At 36.8% G+C, this 27,528-nt stretch overlaps 1 protein-coding gene across 2 annotated transcripts in view; it reads right to left on the reverse strand.

The window, feature by feature from the left end:
* The window catches only part of itga11a (integrin, alpha 11a), an 80,578-nt gene that overhangs the window by 15,237 nt on the left and 37,813 nt on the right, over positions 1-27,528 (reverse strand). For both annotated transcript variants that reach the window (XM_056461641.1, XM_056461643.1), the window contains exons 4-16: positions 25,889-25,980; positions 24,260-24,374; positions 23,791-23,918; positions 23,555-23,703; positions 21,990-22,134; positions 21,585-21,750; positions 21,253-21,323; positions 14,672-14,816; positions 13,029-13,177; positions 12,082-12,225; positions 6,112-6,315; positions 5,909-6,039; positions 4,721-4,887 (exon numbers count right to left, since the gene is read on the reverse strand). In XM_056461641.1, the coding sequence (XP_056317616.1) occupies positions 4,721-4,887; positions 5,909-6,039; positions 6,112-6,315; positions 12,082-12,225; positions 13,029-13,177; positions 14,672-14,816; positions 21,253-21,323; positions 21,585-21,750; positions 21,990-22,134; positions 23,555-23,703; positions 23,791-23,918; positions 24,260-24,374; positions 25,889-25,980 (1,806 nt within the window). The remainder of the gene's footprint in view (positions 1-4,720; positions 4,888-5,908; positions 6,040-6,111; positions 6,316-12,081; positions 12,226-13,028; positions 13,178-14,671; positions 14,817-21,252; positions 21,324-21,584; positions 21,751-21,989; positions 22,135-23,554; positions 23,704-23,790; positions 23,919-24,259; positions 24,375-25,888; positions 25,981-27,528) is intronic.

Here is a 27,528-nt window from a genome sequence, read left to right on the forward strand (position 1 = left end):
TTTCACATTGTCCTGTTTTGTCCAGTGTTGTTGTATTTTGCAATTCATTGTATTTTGCACTGTCTGGAGCCAGCACCTAAGCTTTTCACTCATCACAGCACACGTGCTGCAGCTGATGTGACAATAAAAGTGATTTGATTTGATTTTCTAATCTTATTAGAATTAGTATTGCAATGTATGCAATGTAACTATAAATCAATAAACAGACCATCAAAATAAAGTGTGACTTTCAGTTCTAATTAATTCTAATCCAGATTAAGAAACTGTGTCAAAGTGCAAACGTTTAGTCTTTGAGTGAAAACCTCAGCAGATATTATGATTCTGATTGGCTGTTGTCATTTTCCTCTGTTATCTTGACTCTTGCCATAAGTGTTTACTTTCAGCTCTGGGTTCAGCTTTGGGCTGCTCTAGCCAATAGCATAACAGCAACTACTGGGGAAGTGGGGATAAAGATTGTATGGCCCTATTAGATTGGTCAAATTTAGCCAAAAAACAATGCATAAAATATATGTACTATAATTTATCACACGTCTGTTGCATATATTATTATATTATTATATGTGATAATGATAATTTTGTGATATATTGTGCAGCCGTAGCAACAACTATTTTTGACATTATTGCTATAACTAGATAACAGATGCTACTGATCATTTACAGCAGAAGTTCACAACCTGGGGGTCAAGAATCACACTGGGGTCATCAAAAATTAACATTAAAAGTTTTTTTTTTTAATCATTTTTATTCATTTCAATAATCATTTAGTTGAATTACAGCTGTTTGAAGTATGAATGGTAAATCCTGTACAGCGATCAACAAATTTAGCAAGAGTCTCACACAAGTTCAGCATGGAGATTAAGTTTGGTTTTGTGTGAAAATTTGGTGGAAGAGCTGAATGAATTGCATGGATTGAAGAATAAATTGTATTAATGATTATCTGTAGATAAAAAGGTTTTGATGGCATTCTTTCAGCACATTTTCTGCCTAATATTGTGGTCAGACTGTCTGCAGTTTTTATTCCGACCACAGACCAATGCAAAAGTTAAACTAAGTTTAAATAGTACTTTTTTGTATTTTCTTTGCAATAAATGTAGCTGGATGCTAATTATACCAGTGGCAGACATTTGTACCTCCGTGTTGTAATAGGATACAATAAAAAAGACAATAAAAAATTGCTATATAATTATAATAATTATAACTGGTGGAATCAAACAGTGGAATGAAACTTTGGGTCAATCATGTCAAACAATTTTGACACCTAATTGCTCCTAATTTGTTCAATACATAAAAAGTACAAGGACAATAAAGACTCAGTGGAGTTAGCTTAAATAAGGCACATTTTGCTGTGTTGTTTTACATTGGAGGCATCAGCTACATTAATAAAGGAGAAACGCACAGCATCAGCATTACAGTCATTTATTTATGGCCAAAATAATGCTGTAGCATGTGTGGGATACTGTCAGATTATCAGACTCCAGAGGTGAAGCTGATGATTCTGAGGAGATGTGAGAGCAACCTAGGAGTTATGAGGCCCTAAAAGGCTAAAACATCTAATGGTAAGAAGAAAAATAAACTTTTAAGAGACCTGAACGACACGAAGATGTGCCAGGTGTTCAAAAGGAATCTTGTTCATGACCCGAGAAAAAGCATATAAACCTAAAGATGTTCCATTTTCTAAGATCTCATAAATGTGAAAAATGTGCACACATAAATGACACACTTAAAGGCTTAACTTATTCACAACCTTCTCGAAAACATGTGAGGAGAGAATAAGACTTAGAGAGAAAATGGCCTTCCATTATATTTCACCAAATGTCTGAATCTTCAGATAATAATAAAGACATTTACTGTCTCTGAGACCATTACATTGGATTTACACCCTTGACATTTGTGATGAAGATGCTCTGGGGTCATGAAAGGTTAACTAAAAACAGTTGCGCTACACTGTGGTCCCACACATTAAACAGGACCCTGACCTTCCATGTCTTTCAGTACTATCATGGCCACTGAGGCCCTAAGTCGAGCTGCATGTGTCAAATACTAAATGGACCTGTCCAGACGAACTGAGGCATTTTAAGACAACTATTAAGGCCCAATCCTACACCCCTACACTTCCCCTTAGCCCTTAAAACTGAGTGTGAAGGGGAAGGGCTTCAAAATTTACCCCTAAGAATTGGGACAGCACTACAGCACCTGCACCCATGATCCCATGCTTCATATGAGATCAGATGATTGCAACTGCTGTAGTTATTCCAGTTGTGCTATTTTTTAGGTATTTATCTTCAGGAAATCACTGAAGGCATATATTATGTTATCATAATGATCTAATGTGGAAAGTAATACTGTGCATTTACACAGTGGCCATATTCATCTATGTAAACACACCAAAAACAACATTAACATTATAGCAGACACTGTACAAAGCTCATTCCCAGCCACTAGACTTCTCTGACAGGGTTTTCCAGTGTCATCGAGTGTCAGAATGCTGTGGGACTACTAAAAAGGAGTTATTATTATGCATTATAGTTCGGGAAGTTAATCGGTTTTTATTTTAGCGTTTTTTTTTTGGTAAAACACAAACATATATTATGAATATATTAAAACATATGCTTGTTTGTTGTAAAAAAATAGTAATAATGACAAAAATACAAATTTGTGGATCTCCTTACTTCTGGCTGTAACTATCTAAACCAGGGGTGGGCAAACTCGGTCCTGGAGGGCCGGTGTCCTGCACAGTTTAGCTTCAACTCTAATCAAACACACCTGAACATGCTAATCAATGTCTGCAAGATCACTAATTATCTATAAGCAGGTGTGTTTGATCAGAGCTGGAGCTAAACTGTGCAGGACACCGGCCCTCCAGGACCGAGTTTGCCCACCCCTGATCTAGACAGTAGATTTGTTAGAGTTGTGGAGCGGGCTAAATCTAAAAAACATCTGTATTTTTAGAAAGTGTTTTTTTTTTTTTTGCTTTTATTCTTGCCATAATAAAAAATATATTTGTAGAGCAACCCAAGTTCTGTTGTCATTAATGTTTTAATAAATTATGATAGGTAGAACTGTCCGAAATATGAACAAAAGCAAGTAATGCATCAAAGTTTCATCTTGAATGGTTATAAAAATCTTTATAATAATTAAAATAATTCATAAAAACGATAAAAATGATTAGTTTAAAAATATTGGATGATATTATTAATATGACGTAGTTCCGGAAACGTTCTACTTCTTTGTTTATCCGTCTGATTTTACGGTCAGTATTTTTTGACCGCCCCCTGTTGTTTAAAAGAATATCACAACAGCGAACGCGGCAAGTATAAAAGACTTGTCTGTTTCGTGAAGTGCACGATGTGGCACCAGGCGAAAGTATAAATCCAGCTTTAGCCCTACGCCTTCAATCTAAAGAGAATTGGGACACCCCTACCACTTCATGGGAATGCGCAAAACGAGGGGTAGGGGTAAGGGGAAAGGCTAAGGGGTAGAATTATGATTGGGCCTTAGTCTATAAAGCTTTGCAGGGCAATGATTTTTTGTTTAGGTCAACACTGAAACCATTCAAATCTACAATATCTGCAACCATTTATGATCTTTTAAACTTGAATACTATTAAATTAAATGTTTGGCTATACCTTACATTATATTACACATTCTAAAGCTGTTTGTTTTTTAAGCCAGAGTTTTCATACGATGTGTCTACTTTACTTCTGAATTTCCAAATCTAGCTAAGCAGCTTTTCTTTTCTACTCCCAAGATAAATCCTGAACCAACAGAGGACAGATCGAGAGATTACTGTATGTCGAACAATTCATCACTACTGATGTTATCTTTTTGTGCTGCTAATACGTGGAATGCTTAGCAGAGCAACCTTAACTGAACTACACTGAGAATGCAGCTGTTTAGTGCTATGAGGAGCTGGCCAGCTGACAGATGTTTAGCTTTAGTCTTTTTTAAAAACAGATATTATACGATGAGAGGAAGCTGATGCTTTATAAAGCACTTCCTGTTAGAGTGTGTTTGGGTGAACGCTAAGTGTTATGTCATCCTTTGACCTAAAAAACACAGTTGCAATCCAACAGTTTAGCAGATGGATTTGGTGTCGAAAGACCATATTATTTACATAAGCATATAAATGACCACCGGTTTCATAGATGAGATACAATCTTACAATATATGTAGCTAATATAACAGTTTATTTGTCTTAGGAAATATTTGGAAGACATTAAAATACAGAATTGCTTATTTATTTAAAATGGACCTTTTTTACAAGACGTTTAACGGTCATCATAATATTAAATTTATAATTAAAGTTTTTAATATTTAGATTTTTTTAAAAACATATGAACATTCATATGCATTCATGTATGTATTGTATTATTTTTGCCTCAAATTATCAAAAATTATACATGAATTATTGATTATGTGAGGTGTTTCTAATGCAGCGTCTATATGGCTGAAAGTGAATTTGACGTGATTCTCTCCTCTGGCTGCCGTCATCAGTCTCACACTATTTTTGTATTTTTTCTGAAAGTCTTGATAACATTATCAAGGAGTTTTTATTTTATTATTTCAGCAAAGAGCATTGTAAAATAATTATTTGTTGTTTTCTCCCATTCACTGTGCTCTAAGTTTACCCAACTATGACTTCTGCTGCTGAGAAACCTGGACATGTGAAAAAAGTCTATAGTATTTCAAATTTGTATTATACAAAGAGCATAAAACTGACCTATTTCCTGTGAGGGGTTGATAGGAGTCCGTGCTGTGACATTCAGACAAACAATAGCTGACATGCAGGTGACGTCTTTTCCTCCTCTCCGACAGTCTTTATTGAATATGTTAATCTTGCTGGGCTCAAAACGAACTACTGAATGGATTCGGATCACACTTTGAGACCTGTAGCACAGAAGAAAAAAAACATTTATAAGAAGCTAACTTTTCTAATCCATTTTTCTACTATGTAACTTATAAATAAATAAATAATAAATATATATAAATAAATAAATAACTTATAAATGACTGTCTAAGTCATGCAGCTTTTAAATTTTACTATGGACAGTGTAAGGCCATCAAAAAGAATATGTCAAAAAGGATAATCATCACTACTTTATTATACAAAAATTTTAGTATGATTTTTATGTTGTGGATCAAATTGACTTGCACTGGATTTGATTTAAATCACACAAAAATGTGATCAGCAAACCTTCATGTTCATGAAGGTAAATGACTATATAACCTGAATAACCTGAGCAAATAACAAAAAATAAAAATGTTATATTTGTTATATTTAATGTTATATATAACATTTATATAATGTTATATTTGGCTCTGTAAAACTGCTTGAAATCATAAAATCAGCAGTTCAAATTGACCTGCGGACATCACCAACATAATACAGTGGGTTAACTATTGCTAATTGTTAACTATTGTTAACTATTGCAACAAAACACTGAAAACATCAAATTAAATTTAACAATTCTAGTGTAAGAAACGAAGTCTGCCTTGACCCAACTTCCACTATAAATTGTGTATTGATACTCATTTCCAAAAAGGGTTGAGTTATGAGAGAAAAGTCAAGTCAACAGTTTCTTGTCTCTGCATTGTTTGAGGTGACTACATCTTTACCAAATGGTGACAAAACACAGAGAACCATCACATCAATGGTGTGGAAACTGCATTAACATAGAGAGATGAGTCAACAGCCAAGGAGCAAATTCATTAACATCTAAAGGCAAGTCTAAAGGCAACATCTAAAACAGTATAAAAGGTTTAAGTTTAAGAATTTTCAGGGTTCATTCTGGCACTGATAAAACCAAGGTACTGATGTGTATTTTGAGACTGCTACACTGAATACATATCTTCACTGAGATTTTCTACGACGTCCTTAATTTTTCTTACACCAGTTTTGCAGACATACCAGAGGAGAACTGCAGCACCAAGGGATCCCACAGCCAGATCCACCAGGTCATCTCCATTCATGTCCATCTTCCCATGAATGCTACGACCAAAGTACTGCAGACCTGGGCCCAGCTGAACTGCACCAATCCTCTGACAGAATCAAAAAAATGAATTAAAAATAAAAACACTTACCATTGGGCACAATGGGCACTCATGTGGTACCTGTTTATATTTCCTCAGTATTCTGTTGCGTTGGCTGTGATAGATGTAAATGGCTCCTTTGTGGTCATCTTCCAGCGGAGCTCCCACCACCACATCATTAAATGAATCCCCGTTCAGATCAGGCACAGGAGCCAATGCAGAGCCAAATCGGGCATTCTGACCCTGATCTAACACCTCCAGCGAGCCTTCCAGGATAAAGCGAGGCTGATGGGATCACAAGCATAAAGGACAATCATGAAGTAGGATACAACGTATATGGCACACCATGATATGAACAAAATCAGCCTAGGTGCTCCTTAAAAGTTGATGTCTTCTACATTGCATTTGGAAAAAGGCAGAGGGGAAATTAATGAATCTCACAATGCAAAAACATACAGACATTTTACTCTTAAATTAAGTCATTTGACCCCTTAATACACTAAAAAGTATTGAATGACTTGTAATCATTAGTGGACAGTTGATAATAAAGTATTTTCTTTCACAACTGTACTTTGCAAGTGCATTTATTTAAATATTTGTATTTTATCAGAGTTTTTTATTTTACTCACTCACTCACTATTCGTCAGGCTTAGTCCCTGATTTATCAGGGGCAGCTACAGTGGAATGAACCAGCGTTTTTATTTTAGAAATCTTTTATTTTGATAAATATTACAAAAGAGAAAAGATTTCATTGCTTACTCCACTATACTTAATAAATTTAGCAGGGTAAACAGTTAGCGGTTCTGATTTGTAAAACAGTTAACCTGTTAAATTGGCTCACAAAGTCAAACTGAACAATTAATTCAGCAACTCACTTATTCATCTTATCCAGACAAAATGAGTCTTCTTCAGTTAACAGCTCACTTATTCAAATTACCCAGTCAAAGCTAGTCTTCAAATTACTCACTGATTCAAGTAATCTTAAATAATGCTGGAATGTGGACGTGTTTCACTAATAAAATATAAATTTTCTTGCAATCCAAACATTCAATAATAAGTACTTTTTACTTTAAAATTAGGATAAGAGTCATGGAAATAAAATACAAATACATACACTCAATATACTAGAGCAGTGGTGGGCAAACTAGGTCCTGGAGGGCCGGTGTCCTGCACAGTTTGGCTCCAACTTTAATCAAACACACCTGCTTATAGATTTCTAGTGATCTTTTAACTTTTGAAAATTATATATCCCATGTCACAACTGCCTTCTTTCATCTGAGAAATATTGCTAAGTTACGAAGTATGCTATCCATCTCAGATGCAGAAAAGTTAGTCCATGCTTTTATGACTTCTAGGCTGGACTACTGTAATGCTCTGTTTGCTGGCTGCCCAGCATCCTCTATTGACAAACTTCAATTAGTACAAAATGCAGCTGCCAGAGTTCTTACCAGATCTAGAAAATATGATCATATCACCCCAATTTTATCCTCCTTACACTGGCTGCCTGTTAAGTTTCGTATTGAATTTAAAATATTGCTTTTTACCAATAAAGCTTTAAATAATTTAGCTCCTGTTTATCTAACCAACCTTCTGTCTTGCTACAATCCAACTCGCTCTTTAAGATCTCAAAACTCAGGGCTTCTGGTAGTACCTGGAATAGTAAAGTCGAGTAAAGGAGATTGAGCCTTCTCATTTATGGCTCCTAAACTCTGGAATAGCCTTCCTGATAATGTCCGAGGTTCAGACACACTCTTGCTGTTCAAAACTAGATTAAAGACATATGTTTTTAGTCAAGCATACACTCAGTGCATTACTTAGCGGTATGATACATGAATGTGCCCCACGCAGGTTTTTGCATCTCGTTTATATACACTATGAATGGCAGCTACGCTAATTATTCTCTTTATTCTCTATTTCCACCTGGGGATACTCATCACGAGGCCCTCAGACCACGCAGCACCACTGATTCGATACAAGACCAGCGACGATATGATTCCAAGGTTTCCATAATCCTCGACCAGGTCGTATCCTGAGCAGCTGCTGTGGTGGTCATGGAGGAGTGGAGAGCATGAGACTGATTCCTGTGATGCCTGATTTCAGTCTTCGCTGAGGTCCAGAATTCTCCAGCCGCCGGCGTCTACACTGCAGCTCTGCACAAGACGTTTGACCATAGGAGAAATGGTCATGCCCAACTGAGCCTGGTTTCTCTCTAGGTTTTTGCATTTTTCACTTTCGCCAATTGGTGAAGTTTTTTTCCTCGCCGCTGTTGCCACTGGCTTGCATGGTTCGGGATCTGTAGAACTGCGCATCGTTGGATTTGCTCCTTAGTGTTTGGACTCTCAGTAGTGATTATTAACCACACTGAACTGAGCTAAACTGAACTGAACTTAAACACTGAAAACTGGACTGACACTGTTTCAATTTACTTTAATCTTCTATGTGAAGCTGCTTTGACACAATTTGCATTGTAAAAGCGCTATACAAACAAAGGAGAATTGAATTGAAGTAATATAAGTCTGTATAATAGTAATATATAATATCATAGAGGCGACACGGTGGCTCAGAGGGTAGCACTGTCGCCTCACAGCAAGAAGTTCGCTGGTTTGACCCCCGGCTGGGTAAGTTGGCATTTCTGTGTGGAGTTTGCATGTTCTCCTCGTGCTTGCGTGGGTTTTCTCCAGGTGCTTTGGTCTCCACCACAGTCCAAAGACATTCGCTATAGGTAAATAGGATTAACTAAATTGGCTGTGGTGTATGAGTGTATGTGTGTAAGTGAGTCTATGGGTGTTACCCAGTAATATATTGTGGCTGGAAGGGTATCCGCTGTGTAAAAGATATGCTGGAATTGGTGGTTTATTCCGCTGGGGCGACACTTAAAATCAGGGACTCAGCCGGAAAATGAATGAATACTATCATAGACTTTGTCCAACACTGCTTGTAATCGCCTATTTCTATATCATCGAATGCTCTAGTCTAATTGGAATAATACATTGGGGATGCATTAGAAATTAGGGCTACGTGCAGTGTGTATAAACATTATGGCTTAAGATGTATAAAAAGCCTATTTACATTTAAGTTTATATTGCTGCTGATAACATTTGACAAGGAATAGAAGAATTATTATGCTCATTTCATACACCCACCATAACAAAAACATTAAAACTCTGAAAAATTTGTTGTTTATGGTGGAAATATCCACTTAGGCCATCAACTAGGACTAAAGGGCTAACATTTCTGTAACCAGAGGCAATCCTTTGAGGAATTTGTCCAGAGACCCTAAAGACAACTCATTGTGTGCTTATGCAAAAGAAATCCGGCTGACATTGTTGCCTCTTCAGACAAAAAGAAATAAACCAATGCTGCACTACTTAAACATGATTAAAAAAATTAAATATAGCTTCAATTTCCAGTACAGTACAAACCAGACGCTCTAGGTCAAATGCAAGAACTGCTCCTGTATTATCACTTAAGGTGAGGTCAGCGAGAAGGTATTTGTGCCTCTGAAAACAATTAGCATCAAATGGATGGAAAGTTTGAGGGAAATGTGCATTTTCTCAAAGCAAAGACTGTTAATGTCAGCCAAATATTTGGAAGAACAATTAGCCATGCACATCACCCTCCTCCTAAATTCCCCTCTCTCCAAAAATATATGACCATAGACGACAGACACGTGAAATCAGATGTTTTCTCAGCCTTCCTAAAATAACATCAGATTACAGCAAAGAGAGGAGACGATGAGAAAGTACAAGTAGAGAATAGACATGACAAGAGAAGAGACAAGACAAGAAGAAACAACAGAAGAGACAAGAAAAGAGGAGAAGAGACAAGTCAAGAGAAGAGACAAGACAACAGAAGAGAAAACAAAAGAGGAGAAGAGAAGAAACAAGAAGAGACAAGACAAGAGTCAAGAGATGACTAGAGAAAAGACGAGAGGAGAGAAGACTAGGCAAGAGATGAGATAAAAGAAACAAGAGAAGACAAGAAAAGTGATGAGACAAGATGAGACAAAATGAGACAAGAAGAGACAAAAGATAAGATGAGACAAGAAGAGAAGAGACTAAGAAAAGACAAGTGAAGAGATGAGACAAGAAAAGAAGACATAAGAAAAGACAAGACAAGAAAAGACAAGAGAAGACAAGTGAAGAGATGAGAGAAGAAGAGAAGACATGAGAGGAGACAAGACAAGACACGACAAGACAAGAGAAGACAAGTGAAGAGATGAGACAAGAAAAGTAGAGATGAGACAAGATTAGGCAAGACAAGAGAAGAGATGAGAAGAGACCTGACAAGTCAAGAGAACACAAGAAGAGCTGAGAAGAGACAAGACAGGAAAGACAAGAGAAGACAACAGAGCAGAAGAGACAAGAGAAGAGAGGAGAAGAGAGGAAAAGAGACAAGACAACAGAAGAGAAGAGTCCCTAACAGACCAGACAATTGAAGACTAGAGAAGAAACAAGATGAGAAAAGAAGAGACAAGACAAGAAAAGAAACAAGAGAAGAGACAAGACAACAGAAAAGAAAACAAGAGAGGAGAGGAGACAAGAAGACAGGCAAGAGAAGACTAGAGAAAAGACAAGAGAAGAGAAGATTAGGGAAGAAAGGAGATGAGACAAAAAGAAACAAGAGAAGAGACAAGACAAGAGAACACAAGAAAAGAGAACACAAGAAACGAGAGAAGAGATAAGATGAGACGAGATAAGATAAGACAAGACCAGAAATAAGAGAAGAGGCAAGAAGAGAGGAGATGAGACAAGTCAAGAGAAGAAAAGACAACAGAGGAGAAGAGAAGAGAAGGGAAGAGAAGAGAAGAAACAAGAAGAGACAGGCAAGAACAGAGGCAAGAGAAGACTAGAGAAAAGACAAGAGGAGACAAGACAAGAGAACAGAAGAAAAGTGATGAGACGAGATAAGACAAGATGATACAAGACAAGATGACAAGAGACAAGAAGAGACAAGAGACGAGAAGAGACAAGACAAGAGATGAGACCAAAAGAGAAGAGATGATAAGTGAAGAGATGAAACAAGAAAGGAAGAGACGAGACAGGAAGCAAGACAAGAGAAGAGAAGACAACAGATAAAAAGAAGTTAAAAAACAAAAGCGTCAAGAAAAGAGACGAGCAGAGAGAAGAAGAGACAATACAACAGAAGAGAAGAGACAAGACAAGAGAAAAGGCAAGAGAAGACTAGAGAAGAGACAAGATGAGAAAAAAAAGGCAAGACAAGAAAAGTGGCTAGAGAGGACAAGAGAAGAGATGAGAAAAGACAAGAGAAGAGACAAAAAGAGACAAGAAGAGAAGAGACGATAAGAGAAGACAAGTGAAGAGATGAGACTAAAAGAGAGACAAGAAGAGAAAAGACAAGAGAGCACAAGAGAAGAAATGAGATGAGACGAGACAAGAGACAAGACCAGACGAGAAGAGAAGATAAGAGAAAACAAGAGGAGAGTTGAGACAAGAAGAGATGAAAAAGGACAAATCGAGAGACAAGAAGAGTGGTTTGCTTTGATGCACAGAGTTCATACCAGTTAAATAATGCCTTAAATTAATCATTTATGACATGCACTGCTGACGTACCCAGTGTTTGGCTGCATCTTGAGGTGCAACACAGATTGTGGTCTCCTGGTTAAGACCACAAGGAAATAGCTTATAAGAGCTAAATGAATAAAGATGAAGCTCTGCTTTATTCACAGAATTCATGTGCTCCAGCTTTTTCCATTTATTAAAGCGATGCTCTCTGTCTCTCTCTCTCTCTGTGAGCTTCGTATAATTACATTTCAAGGGGGAATATTTTCCTGCTGAGTTCACCCTTCACCAGTCTCTGGTGCGCGGTATAGCAGGTGGCAAAGGCCTGTCAGAATTTATGTGAGACCGTTAATGAGAAAATGCATTAATGCACAGTCGCAGTTTCTCAGATTCTTTAGGCTTTAGGACAAAAGAGAACATCTGCAGCGTTGCATTCCACATGAGAAGTAAACAGGAGGTAATATAATCGCTCGATAGCTAATTAACTTGTTTTTCGCAGCAACATACTAAAGGACTGAAGGGTCTTTACCTGTTCGGTGACTCTGTAGATGTAGACTTTGCCTTTCTCCCAGCCTCCACTGAAGAACATGGGTGCAGCCACCAGCAGGTTATCAGTCACTCCATCATTATCAATGTCCACTGGAGCAATCTCACTGCCATAATAAGAGCCGATCTGTAAAAACACCCCCATTGATATTAAACTCATTACTACTTTTAGACCTGTGAAAAACTTTACTTGAAGGGGTGTTCATAAGACATGTCATAAACATTAATGAGATTTTATGGATGCTTATAACAATTGTCAATAAGTGTCATTCTCTCAGTTATGACATTTTAAATGCAAATATGACATTGCTTGTTATGACAACTTGACATAAACAAATACTGTACACCACAATCTGTTTTTAACTTGACATGAGCAAGACAACAGTCATAAATTTGTCATTACAAGTAGAAAGCACTGTAAACATTTCCTTGCTCTGTTAAACATCTCTTTGGAAATATTAATAAAGATTTAAACTGATAAACTATATATATATATATATATATATATATATATATATATATATAGCATAAACAACATAAATGAAATGTGTCACTCACAAGTACCTGTTTAAGTACTGTAAGTTGAAATAGTATTTATCGTTTATATGTGTGTTATTTAAGGCTGTTTGTTTACTATGGTGCTAATCACCTGTTAAATGATAAATATTCAATATCTTTGCTTTGTTTATGCGAGTGAATTTGTCCGCATGCTTCAGAACTGTGATGAGAAGCACATGGCTTGTGTGGGCTTAAAGTCTAGACAGTCTGCTTTTCACAAAATGAAAGCCAGAAGAGAGATGTGCCATATTGAAAACACCAATTGATTACTGGTGTTTATACATCGGACAACATAAGATACAAGTAAAACAAGAATGTTGTAAACAGACAAAAGTTAAGATTGGGTTGGAGCAGAATCTGCGATGCACTTGCCTGCTGTCCCTTGAGTGAGTGCAATATAGTGAGCTCCCCTGTATTTTTCAGGGTGAAGATGATGACTTTGCCTGTGTGGTTAAAGCGAGGAGCCCCTGCTACATATAACTGGCCACTGCGAGCAGACACCACAGACGTCACTGTGTAACCTGCAGATGATTATAAATGCTTGTCAGTCTTAAAACAGGTATATTGCATGCATTGTTGGGTAAGTTACTTCAAAAAGTTAATAAATACTACAGCATTACAACTGCATTTAAATTACTTTTCTAATGACTTTGTCTAAAAAGTAACATACTCAATAATTAATCTCATTACTTGACTAAATACTGATTCAAATAAATCAAAATGCATATACTATAGAAATTAAAATAAGTAATTTTTTTAATTGATTTTTTTTTAGTTTTGTTTAAAATTAGGACTTAAAAGTTTAACAACATATCTATCGAAATGCAAAATGTAATACATGTATATGCAAATAACAGAAAGTATATATTTACAGTTACTCTGCTTCTCTGAATGTATACCTTTTCTGTCATGAACACACTCTGGATTTAGTATGGTAATGAATATGGCAATGTTGATGTATTTGGTCTTGGCACTATCTGCTACACTGCTGCTGTTTTGATTATTATGGCAGAGCAAGTACAGAGACCTGCTACTGCCCGTATATACAGAATTCAATTAAATTCATCTTTATTTCTATAGCGCTTTTACAATGAAAATTGTGTCAAAGTAGCTTAACATTGAAGATTATATTAAATTGAAACTGTGTCAGCCCAGTTTTCAGTTTAAGTTCAGTTTAGTTCAGTGTGGTTTAATCTTCACTGCTGAAAGTCTAAACACCAAAGAGCAAATCCATCAATACGCAGCTCCACAAGCCCTGAACCATGCAAGCCAGTGGCAAGTGGCACAGACATGCTGTCTGAGAATATAACACGCTGCTGCTGCAAATATAATTTATATGTATCCCCCATAGCAGATCTAAGCACAGGTGGAGCTGGGGTGGAGGAGAATCTCTGAATACATGGTGCAGCTTGACAGCATAAAATAATGTGGAGCATTTAAACTGATGAGGAGCAAGCTTATTGGCTGCTGAGGTGAGAGCTACCAATCAGATTAGGTGACCTATCAGCCTGCGCACATAGAGTTTCAGGGCATATATATTTCACATATATTCATCAACTAATTTCTTTCTTAAGCATATGCAGTTGTCTTGATAAATGACAAATGTTCTTTAGTTGAAAAATAGAATTAGTCTTAAACTATAAAAAATATTAAAAACATTATGCCTATTATTCTGCTTCTCCGAATTGATTTATATAGAACTGTTGATTTTAGGTACATTATTCAAGACAAGTATTTTCTAAGTAACTGTAATTAAATAACCTTAAATAAAAAAATAATCCCTTATTTCACCTTTTTCTTCAGTGGAAAAGTCATTCAATTACAGCAACTAGTTACTTTGTAACTAAAAACACCCAACACCGAGTGTGTGTATCTCTTGCCAACACAAGAAAACAAGAGTATTGAATGAAGAGCAATCCTTAACACAGATAGACAGATAATATATTGAGGCATTTTTCTGCTATAAGCACTGATAGCCCTGGATCAATGTGTACAGTAGGTATGCATTTTTTTACCCAGGTAGGCTCCATGGTTCTTTAGTTCTTCTGGGAACTCTTGTTCATAGGAGGATTTCGGTGGAACCACTTTCCCCTGCCGAGTCTCCTTTAGCACAGCGCCGTTCCAGTCATAAGCTCCCACAGCTCCCACTAAAATACCATCCTGCAGACAGAGCATACCAATATATACACAATCACATAAAATTCAGGAAACTAACCATATTCTTTATTTCTGTCAACCCTTATGGCATCAAACTACAGACTCTGGGCCATTAAATGGATGGATGAAGACATTTATTGCGTTTTAACTTGCCAAATCTTCCATCTTTCGAATTTTCTTTTATGAGACCTGAGAGCATTGCTGTAGCTAATTTTACATTGATGTGCATTTGCTGTCAACGGCACTACATTAATAAAGTTATAAATAATAAATAAATAAATGTTAGTGACATTGGCATCAAATGACATAAACATGTAGAGTTAATACTCGGCAGATGATTTTACAAAACAAAGACTTACAAACAGAAGTAATCAAAACAACTAAAACATATGACAAATCAAAGTTAGTCTGGCATGCAAAGTTCATCCAAACTTCAAACAGAAATATGGTCATTCAGAGCATTTTCTTTAAAAAACAAAACAAATACAAATGTATCAGAATAACAAATGTTTTCATCTGCAGTGACTGAAAATCAAGGTTAGTCCACATCAAGTCTTAAAGTTAAAACATGATAATGAATTGTCTAAAAATAAATAGAATCATGTAGTAAAACATTTCAACCCATTATTTTATGGCAAGAAAAACTAACATCTTCATTAGTATTTTATTGATTAAACAAAAATTTATATAGCACATTTTTTACAACACAACTTTGCTCAAAGGGCTAAACAATCAATACTAATAAAATAAGTCTTACATCGCATGCATAACAATTAAACCATTCATTCATTCATTTTCTTTTCGGCTTAGTCCCTTTATTATTCCTGGGTTGCCACAGCGGAATGAACCACCAACTTATTCAGCATTTGTTTTACGCAGCGAATGTCCTTCCAGCCGCAACCCATCTCTGGGAAACAACCATACACACTCATTCACACTTATACACTACAGACAATTTAGCCAACCCAATTCACCTGTACCACATCTTTAGACTATGGGGGAAACTGGAGCACCCAGAGGAAACCCACACAAACACAGGAAGAACATGCAAACTCCACACAGAAACGCCAACGGACCCAGCCGAGGCTCGAAACAGTGACCTTCTTGCTGTGAGGCAACACCTACTGTGCCACAGCATCACCACAATTAAAACATAATAGCTCAAATGCTAAAAAACAAAGATGCAGTTTCAGAAGCTTTTTAAAAACAGATAAAGTTGGAGCGTGTCTAATGTGAGGTGGAAGCTTGTCCCAGAGCTCTGGGGCGATAACAGCAAAAGCCCGATCGCCACTTCGCTTACACCGGGACCATAGTACAGAAAGAATAAACTGATCAGAAGACCTTAGTGACCTACCAGGATTATATACATGTAGGAGATCTGATAAGTAAGATGGTGCCAGATCATTTAAGGATTCATAAACCAAAATGAATCCGTGACCTAACAGGCAGCCAGCCCAGAGAGGAAAGAACTGGGGATCTATGCTCATACTTGCGAGTCCCTGTCAGAAGTCTCGCAGCCGCATTTTAGACTAATTGCAATATATTCAGGGCATTAATATATGCCTTGAAAAACTTCATGAACACCGTTGAGCTCCAGAAAGCTCTACGGAGCTTAGATAAAAAGGGTAGTTTTGATATACAGTAGGTCTAAAATTGGACAGCACAGATTTATCCAAATTTGGCTTTTTCAGAAGAGGAAAATTACTCCCTCATAATTATAAACTATAAATTCAGAGAACTGTAATCTCTTAATTTATTCCATACTTTAGCTATAGTATATTATATATGGCATGGAAAATAGAATAGAAAGTGATAGTGTTAACAAGGTCAAAGCATTTTTATAATGGATGAATCGTGAAACAGTTGCTAAAGAATAATATAATCAATCACTGAATTGTTAAAAATTTTTATATTATTTACCTGAAGCAGCAATAATTCCTTAATGGCACAAGGTATTAGAATGTCTAAATCTATTTGGAGTTTCTTTCTTCTGTTGAACACAAAGGAAGATATTTTGAAGAAAGCTGGAAACCTGTAACCCTTGACTTGCATAGTTGGAAGGTTTTCATCTTTCTTCAAAATATCTTCTTTTAGTATTTAACAGAAAAAATTAAAGTTGGAGCATGTCTAATGTGAGGTGGAAGCTTGTTCCAGAGCTTTGGGGTGATAACAGCAAAAGCCCGATCCCCACTTCGCTTACACCGGGACCATAGTACAGAAAGAATAAACTGATCAGAAGACCTAAGTGACCTACCAGGATTATATACATCTAGGAGATCTGATGAGTAAGATGGTGCCAGATCCTTTAAGGATTTATAAACCAAAATGAATCCGTGACCTAAAAGCAGCAATAATTCCTTAATGGCACAAGGTATTAGAACGTCTAAATCTATTTGACTTTCTTTCTTCTGTTGAACACAAAGGAAGATATTTTGAAGAAAGCTGGAAACCTTTAACCCTTGACTTGCATAGTTGGAAGGTTTTCATCTTTCTTCAAAATATCTTCTTTTGTGTTTAACAGAAAAATTAACTCATACAGATTTGAAACCACTCGAGGATAAGTACATTATCAGTTTTGTGTGAACTATCCCTTTAACAAAAAACACTTTCCTTCAGCTTTGTCCCTGCTTTATCAGGGGTCACCACTGTAGGATGAACCACCATATATTGTGAACGCCCTTTCACCTGCAACCTAGCACTGAGAGTACACTGACCCATAAACCCCCAGTGCTGGGAAACTCTTTAACAAAAAATATCTTAAGGAATTAACTGTAGATTAAAAGCACAGTTTATAAAAATAAATCCACATTTTCCAGTTGCATGTACATTCTCGACCGTGTTACACTCTCAGCAAAGTCATACTAATCATTCTCATTCAATGTCCGTCCAGCTCCTTCATAATTTCTCTGGAAGTGCTTTCCAGTCAATTGCCATGGAAATCTCATAAACAATTTATTCCCTTAGTGACGAGTTTATTCGGCTGTAAATTATGAACAAAATGCTTGGCATCCCGCACTATCAATTATGTAGACAGTAGTCGGAATGTGAGCAAGTGAAATGAGTTCATGTTTAGAGAGAGCTCAAATTCCCGGGCGGTTGCTTACACATAAACAAACAGCAACGTTGCGAGCCATCGCAGGCCAGAAGGAACATTCTTACCAAACTCGCAAGCCACTGGGAACGAGCTGCTCCAGTTCAGAGGATACTTCAGAGCTCAAGCATAAACACAGAGCGCTGATAATCATGCCTTTCTGGTTTTTAATCAGAGAACAAAATGCACCGTGGATGAAACCACCAACGTTTTCCAGAAAGACTCCTGTGTTGTGTGTCTTTATGGTGTGACCTCATCTTTTCAACAACTTCTGTTCTGCCTTTACTGAGTCCTGGCTTCATAGAACGAAAGAAGTCACATGTAAATGAAAGAGCGCTGGCCGTGTGTGATGTCCATTGCACATCACCGCTACCATAAATCCAGCGTGCTTTTCTTTTCTACTCAACAAGCTCCACGAATGCATACTGAAGATCAGAGTAACAAAGCACTACAGCCGATGCCACCAGGAAGGTGGTGCTTTACTTTTCCCTCTTGGCTAGTTTTATTATCAACCACTAGACTTCATAACACTTTTACTGGACATGTTTTTCTCATTTTTGGCTTTTGTATGTCTAATTTATGCTCAGGTAAACTTTGCTCCCATCAACACCACTGTCTGCCCTTTCCATTATAGTGGATCTTTTGAACTGACATTCAATAAAAGCACTTGGATTCTCAACTATAAACCCTGTAAATGTCAAACTAAATTGAAATAGATTGCTCTACTTTAGTCCCTTCCTGGATTAATTGCTCAGTCTGGAAGATCTTGGGTTTTTCTTACCTTTCTTGGGTCTTTTTTCCAGAGTAAGCTAAAAATTAGATTTCAAATGTAAATTAAATGTTTTTATTATTATAATATAACCTCACACTGTTTAATTATTAAAAACTGTAACTAATCATTCTTATTTAGTGCTTCTAATGATGAACAAATAACACATTGTAGTGGATTTTTTTTATATTTATTTATTTTTTATGCAATTTCTTCTGTCATGTTGTTTATGCATTATTGTCTGGTGTAGGAGTCAGATATGTGTAATTCATTTGTGACCATAATTAAGTTAAAAAGGTTAAAACTTGGTAAAAATGATATTGAAATGTATTAAGAGTTCATAATGATAGTATTATCTAAATGTAATAATACAATTTAAAAACTTTTTTTGGTATTTTTGGCTCATGTCATGATTTTATAAATTTGTACGTTTAGGTCAGATTGCAGCTATGGACGTTAGAAGCAACACAGTTTTTTTTAAATGAGTTATATTGAATCTATTGTACCTTTGTATTTTCGTTTTACATTTCTTCAGTAAACCCTTTTTAAAAGAAGATTTGTTTTTTCTCACGTCCTTTCAAATACTGGTTGTTGGACTCGCTATAAAAGGTGTACATTAGGATGTGCACGAAAGGTGTGCTACTACATCTGAATTTGTGCACTTTTTATTTCCAAGTATGCTAATTTGTGTTGTGGAATGATGCTGATGGGGTTAAATGTTTTCATTTATATGAAAATACACTTATGTTTTTCTACAGCTTTTGTATACACTGTTATTCGCTTCTGTTTCATGAATAAAGTTTATTTGAAAAATATCACTTTGACCATTAATAATTATGGGATGGTGGACTCGTCTTCCTCGATGTCAGTGGAAGTTACAGCCATGTGAAGCATGAAGAAATGCTGAATGTGTGTAATATATGAGCCATATTTAAACCTGGATGCATCCCACTTTAGAGAGGACCATCTGGATTCAGGGGTATGATTTTCTCCTCGAGTGCAAACATTCTTTCCAACAACTTATCCCTCCTCTCAACACTCAAGTTGCTTTTGTTGCAAATGCTGTTCCAGGCATCATCCAGAGGCCTGATAGATTGGATTTCCAGTCATCCCAATGGCCATCTGGAGTTTTCCTATCTGTTTCTTCCACCAAAGTAAAAAAAAAAGACTAGATATTAATATCTCTCACGGCAGTTTGAGCTTGCCTTCAGGGGATGAAGTGGAAAAATCAGACGGGTTGCATCAGCGAACTCTCCAGCCTGGACAGAGATGATTAGCATTACAGTTGGGAGAAGATCTTGGATGGATACAGACCTACTAGGTACTGATTTTTTGGACTGAGTGTGGCAGACGGCCTGCCCGAACAGCAGGTACAGTATGGGAGTGTCAGATGCTAAGTCTGTGCAGGAGGACAAGCTAGCTTTAAAGGGATGGTTCACCCAAAAATAAAAATTCTGCCATCGTTTACTCACCCTTCACTTATTTAGGTTTCTTTTTTTCTGTTGAACACACAAGAAGATATTTTGAAAAATGCTCTATAGTTGTATAATATTTTTGGTCACACTTTATTTTGATGGTCTGTTTGTTAAATTTGTTACATTGCAACTAATTCTCATTACATAGATTGTTAGGTTGGGGTTGGGGTTAGGGTCAGTGTAAGTTGACATGCACTTACAAAGTCTCTTATAGTCAGTTAAATGTCTGTTGAAGGACTTTTAAATGTCAGTATCAACATATATAAAGCAGACAGTCTACTAATACTCAAATGGACCATCAAAAAAAGTGTTACCATATTTTTTTCCTACTATAGAAGTTTATAGGAGCCAACAACCAGCATACTTCAAAATATCTTCTTTAAGAGTTTAAATCCACATGAGGTAGAGTAAAATATATGTTTTTTTTCAATCCCTTTGATTCACAGATGTCATTAAGGAGGGTCACAGGTCTGCACACTTTAGCTTTAACCCTAATTAAACACACCAGATCAAGCTAATTGAGTCCTTCAGGCTTGTTTGAAACCTACAGGTAATTGTCTTGATGCAGGGTTGGAACTAAACCCCTGCTTTAGTATCAGAAAAGAAAAGGTAAAAGTAAAAGTAAAAGAAAAAAGAAAAAGAAAACACAAGAAAAGAAAAGGAAAGAAAAGAGTAGACATCTTCCTTCTTCCCGGAGTTGCGGCTCTTCCACACTTTACAATAATCCATGCCCTGGGAAAACTTGGAGCTTATATTCATTTCTTTGGAATGAAAATCCATTTAAGTTATCAGGGAGAAATCTTATCTGCTCACCATTGTAAAGGTGTAATATTTTTGATGTATTGTACTACTGACAGCGGCACATAAAGACAACCTAAAGAAAGAGAAGAAAAGAGAAGAAATGAAGAATGTTTAAGGAGACAGAAAGAAAGTTGGAAAGATAAGGCTTTAGTTCAAAGAAGGTAAACCTAAACATTCAGTGAACGTCTGACTCCTGGTTCACATAAGGAGGACTTAATCCGATTTTGCTTTTGGAAAAAATAAAAAAGAGCTGCGAATTTTAGGAGTAGAGTTAACTGAGAATTGATGGACAGCCAGACTCACCTCCACTGTGTGTGTGGAAAAGCCGGCTTGAGACATCTGGAGACCAAATGCTGTCCCGTTCTTGCTTGTCCCTGCAGAGACAGAGACAAAATGAACACAAAGGAGAGCGAAAAAGTCCAGTATTTCCTACAACAGAGCTCAGTGGTCTTAATGTGTGAGCTGGCACACACAATCTATCAAAGAGATGTGGTATAAATTTGAAGTTTTGGTCCAATGAGATTTACAATGTAGTGCTGGGCAGAGATGTAAAGGATTTACAGGCTGAGGTTTTGGGCTGTGTTATGACTATGATGCAATGCTGTGTGTGGTGCCGTTGTGGTGAAATCGCCAACCCTCTAAACTGAAGATCCTCTCTCCTAGAGCATCCACGATGTCCTTCAAAGCTGCCTCGTCTGTCACGTTGAAGAAATGCTTATCATCGGGGTCGCTGGCAATGTACTTAATCTCATTTAGGAAAGCTTCAGGGTTGATGCCTCTGCGGTTGTAGTAACCCAGTACCTAGTGTTAAGAAAAAACCCCAAAAAACGTGACGCATTGCTGCTGAGTGCTCAAGCTCACGTCTCAAATCTGAGACTCAATAAATAGGAAAGAACTGGGTTTCTTTCACTTGTGTCAGCAGCTGAATGTGACCTCAATGACTTTTCTAATCTTTGGTTTATAATGGCCTGGCTTCTGATCAATGGCACAGCAAATAAAAAAGCAGAGACTGTAAGTAAATTAAGGAAGGCAATACTTACAGCGATGGCATATCGGGTGATGCCGTCCTTCTCGCTTTCCTCAATGACCTGCTGCAGGTCTGCGCTGTCATGTGATTCTCCATCTGTGATGACTATCATGACTTTCTTTGCTCCTCTTCTGCCTCCCTGTTTAAAGGCCTCTGAGCTGTGAATATCCAGAGATTACATGATTTACGATCACAGACATCCATTTAGTTTATATTTTGTAAATGTAGTTAAACAATTGGTAACACTTTATTTTGATGGTCCATTTGAGTAGTAGACTGTGTGCTGTCTGCGGTCTGAATATCTGCTAATACTGCTCCTTCAACAGACATTTAACTGACTACTGTATTTGAAACTTTGCAAGTACATGCCAACTTACACTAACCCTAAACCCAACCCCAACCCCAACCTAAAAGTCTACTTATAATCTAATAAGAATTAGTTGCAATGTAACTTAAATTCAACAAGTAGACCATCAAAATAAAGTGTGACCAAACAATTTTTTAACCCTCATGTTGAATTACGGGTCAAAAATTATCCGGGCATCAGTTTAACAGCAAAAAATACTAAACAATTTTTTACATTTATGTTGAAGTTTGGTGACTTTTTTTTTTAATTACCCCAACATTAGAAAAAAAAAGAACATTTTTGTATTTTCATGAAGGTTGTTCACATTTAGGGTACAATGGTTGTCCTTCCAGTCAATTTTAACTCACAAGCTATTAATCCTTTTTTACACCACATAAACTACTGGCTCACACATGCACACTACAACACAAACCCACAACAGGAATCTGCTGAGAATACTGCCTTGTTAAAAACTTTTTTACACTAATGCAGGTACTTTTAGCTTTAGAAAATGTAACCTTTCCTTTAGTCGAAAATGAGTGTTGTCCCCCGATTAAACGTTGGTGAAATACTCCACACTGATGAACTTAGATATTCACAGAGTTTGTAATGAAGATGTTGTTTCTTAATGCAAAAATTTTGACCTGAAGGGTGAACAGAATTCTAAGACAACAGGATGGTTAAGACACTATTCAGTATTCTGTATGGTGCATTAAATTGCCAATTAAAATGGCAGGAAAGATTCTGAATGTTACAAATTAAACAGCACTAAAGCTTTCAGCAATGACAACAAAAAGAAATGTTTCCTGATGACCAAGCATGTTACTGATCATGTGATACTTAAGACTGCCTGGCAACTGACAGTACTGAAAATTAGCATCTTAAAATATATATATTTAAAATAGAAAACAGTTGTTATAAATTGTATTATTCTTTATATCACTGTAGTTTATAAACAAACAAACAAACAGAATCACAGCCTTGGTCATTTATAACAGTTTGCAATCCTCACATTTGCTGACACTGTTTGTTTACCACATTATCTACAGAGACTGCAGCACCTAGGATAAGCACATGCAACATTTTAATTGTAAATACATCACACTCTGTTGTAAACTAGAATGGTTGTGCTCCAGACTGATTGTTTGCTGAAGCTGGGGTTTATGCTGTAATATTTAGACCAATTGTTCGCCTTCATTGTAAGTTCTCAAAAGTATCTGTATGCATAGTACCGTGCAACATTGATTCCCAGTGCCGTGTTGGTCTCTTCTCCTCCTCTCTGGCCAATCTTTCGGGCTGCTTTGACCACATCCTCCACAGAGCGGAAGTCATTCAGCTGAAACTCGCTCACCACCTTTTCTCCATACTGCAGTACTCCAACCTGACAAGAACATGATCCACCTCACATTACAAAAACTAAGACACAAATGATATTTCACACAGCTGTTATTCAGAAAGTCAAAAATACCTGAATCTGTCCCGGTCCAACGTAGAATTTCCTCAGGATGTTGATAAGGAAGTCTTGCACCTCATTCCAGGGGTAGATCGAATTTGAACCGTCCAAGACAATCACTATATCCATGTATGTCTCACACCCTGATGACGGGAATTCGATATTTTATGATGATTTTGGCATAATGAACTAATAAAACGTTAATAGATTTGTTCAGAAGCTAATTTTTAAAACATGGCTTGTGATCTTTGCTTTAGAAAAAAAATTTAACAACGTTTTTTTATTTTTATGAGCAGTCACGATCATTTTCTTTTTAACAATAAGATTAATTCCACAATAAATTGCCCATGGCAGATCCAGGAAAAGTCATGGCCAAATTGAGCACAAAAATAAAGTCCACGGCAAAGACAGAAAGTGGAAACATATTACTAAAATGTCAAAAACTGTACCAATTAAATAGAAGGTGCAGGTGTGCTCTGCTTACTTTGGAAAGCAGGAGCTATAGTGCGGGAAAATTTAAAGCTGGCATTGACTCTGGAGCAAATTCCAGTGCTGTAGTACGAGCTGCCACATTCATATGACCAGAGGGGACCACAAGCCTGTAAATTATCACAAAGAGAATTAAAAGGATTAAGTTATGATTTACATAAAGATCATGAACTTTGAGAAACATTATGATTTCAGTCTTACACAGATATTGGATGATGCATAACCACTGAAAAAAGACCCCTCAAAAATGAACATTGCACAATCATTTACTCACCCTCACTTAATCTTTTTTCCTCTCCTGCATATATTATAAGAATGCTGGAAATTGGTACCAACTGATTTACAGACACACACACTTTTACTTAAGACATCAATGGCTATACCGGTTTGCAATACTTTTTAAATTATCCCAATTTGTGTCCAATAACAACAATAACAGCACAAAAAGAATATCAGAAAGGTTTGGAATAAGTTGAGGGCGAGTAAATTGTAAATATTAGCATTTTAGAATTCCACATAAATGTAATATATACTCACTAGACACTTTATTGGGTAAACCTGAGCTGCTTGTTGACACAAATTTTACATGACAGCATGGCAGCAACTCAATGCATTTAGGCATGTAGATATGGTCAAGATGATCTGCTGCAGTTCAAACTGAGCATCAGAATGGGGAAGAAAAATGATTTCAGTCACTTTAAACGTGGCAGTTGGCTGGTCTGAGTACTTCAAAAACTGCTGATCTACTGGGATTTTCATCATCCCTAGGGTTTACAGAGAATGGTCCAAAAACCCAATTGAGCATCGTGTCAAGCCACAGCCTACCTGAGTATTGTTACTGACCCTGTCCATTCCTTTATGACCACAGTGTACCCATCTTCTGATGGCTACTTCCAGCAGGATAACGCACCATGTCATAAAGCGCAAATTATCTCAGACTGGTTTCTTGAACATGACAATGAGTTCACTGTACTCAAATGGCCTCCACAGTCACCAGATCTCAATCCATTAGAGCACCTTTGGGATGTGGTGGAACGGGAGATTCGCATCATGGATGTGCAACAACTGCACAATGCCACGAAGGATTAAGGCAGTTCTGAAGGCAAAAGGCGGTCCAACCTGGTACTAGTAAGGTGTACCTAATAAAGTGGCCGGTGAGTGTATATACTGTACCATTGAATAAACATTTTCAAGGGTGCAATAAGTGATTGTCTTCAGAAACTATTTTTGTTATGCTGGTTGAAAGTCTCTTCACATCCTGATAGCTAACATTAAATTAAATTAAAGGTGGTGAAGAAAAGGTGGTTAAGAAAAGTTTGTCCAATCAAAACATTTGGTCCAAATATTACTATGGGCTGTCCTAACTGCCTGTCAAATTATGTACAGTAATTGCATACTTTTACACACCCTGCTTGGGCAGAAAGGATTATGTCAAAGTTCATGTCCATGTTGTCTAGGGCTTGCTCATGTGTTCAGGAGGAGTGGCTTTGGATGGGAATTTGCAGGATTGCATGTTATCAGGCCAACTGTGTTATCAGGCTTTCAGTGTTATCAGGCCAACATTAGCATTTTCCAAAACCTCCTATTGCACCTTTAACTACAGTGCGTAATCAAACATACTCACCACAAAGCTGTTGTCTTTAGGGTTAGATGAAAGGGTCATTCCAAGTCTCATCCTTTCCTTTCGTTCAGATACATTTGTCAACGATATCCTTCCTTGAGAAACAAATTCAAAATATGTTGCCAATGTGGAAACAAAATAAAAGGCTGTGCTATAAAATCTGACCACACTCCATATGTAGCATATGTACTTTAAACAGGGACTTCCTCTAACTGTAAACATATTTGTTAATCCTGTCTAGACATTCCTGACTTTATCTGCAGGGTGCATCTGTTTCGTGTGCGTACTCATGGCAGGGTGACTGTATCGGCACACTTAACATTATATAGAACACACATGCTCGGCATAAATGTTGCGTTGTGTAGTGAAGAACCCAGATGTGTACATGTAAACTCAATTAAACATCAGGAGTGCATCTGAACGAATCAATGTGTTGCTTTTCAAAAGGGATGCCTGGTAACACTTTAGCCAAACCACAACTCCAACCCTTATTATGAAAGCTTTGTGAAGTAATTATGTGGTGCTAGTGAATCAAAACAGTTCCTTTTGAAGTGCATTCACAAAAAAGTATTTATGCTAATTATTTATCTAGTAATTATAATCCACAGTCACCCTGAGTTAATCTCATGATTCTAATTATAGTTAAGGAAATTTTCAGTCAACCAAGGAAGATTTCAGTGTACCACAGAAAAAATTAAATGGAAACAGAAAATGTGCTTCATTAGGATTTAATTGTTTTAATTTAGATTAAAACTTTCTTAAACTAATGAAGAAAGATATTGAAGCACTAACAATGAAAAAAAAGAGATTTCATGCAAGAATCCTTATTCATTATATCCAAATTACATTGTATAATTAACTTGTATGGGGCGACACGGTGGCTTAGTGGTTAGCACTGTTGCCTCACAGCAAGAAGGTTGCTGATTCGAGTCCCGGCTGGGTCAGTTGGCATTTCTGTGTGGAGTTTGCATGTTCTCCCCGTGTTGGTGTGGGTTTCCTCCGGGTTCTCCGGTTTCCCCTCCAAAGACATGCACTGTAGGTGAATTAGGAAAGCTATTTTGGCTGTAGTGTATGTGTGTGAATGAGTGTGTGTGGATGTTTCCCAGTACTGAGTTGCAGTTGGAAGGGCATCCACTGTGTAAAACATATGCTGGATAAGTTGGTGGTTCATTCTGCTGTGGCGACTCCTGATGAATAAAGGAACTAAGTCGAAGAAAAATAAATGAATTGAATTGTATTTTCTAAAGAAAATTGCTGTATCTGCAAATTATCTCAAAATGATCTGGTGTTTGTTTGTGTTTAGCGTCAATATAGCTTCTAAGGCTATTTTGATGACGACAAAGTTTTTACAATGTATTTTTGACAAAAAAAAAACAAACAAAAAACTATATTTGGTTTATCAGTGTTAAAATTCTCCTCAAAAGAATGCAAGTGAATAGAAAAAAATCCTCATATAATTAAAGCCGACACAATCTAATAGAACATGTTTTATAAATAAAGTCTTTAAGATATCTGCGTAGTGAAAAGTGCTTTAGAAGTAAATCAATCAAAATTCTAAAAGATTTTTTTTTAAAAAAGCCTCCACTAATGAACTTTGGTTAAGTTTATGTGTTAATTGTGATGTAAATGAACTCTTAAACATG

This window comes from Danio aesculapii, chromosome 7, assembly GCF_903798145.1.
Source record: "Danio aesculapii chromosome 7, fDanAes4.1, whole genome shotgun sequence".
NCBI lineage: Eukaryota > Metazoa > Chordata > Actinopteri > Cypriniformes > Danionidae > Danio > Danio aesculapii.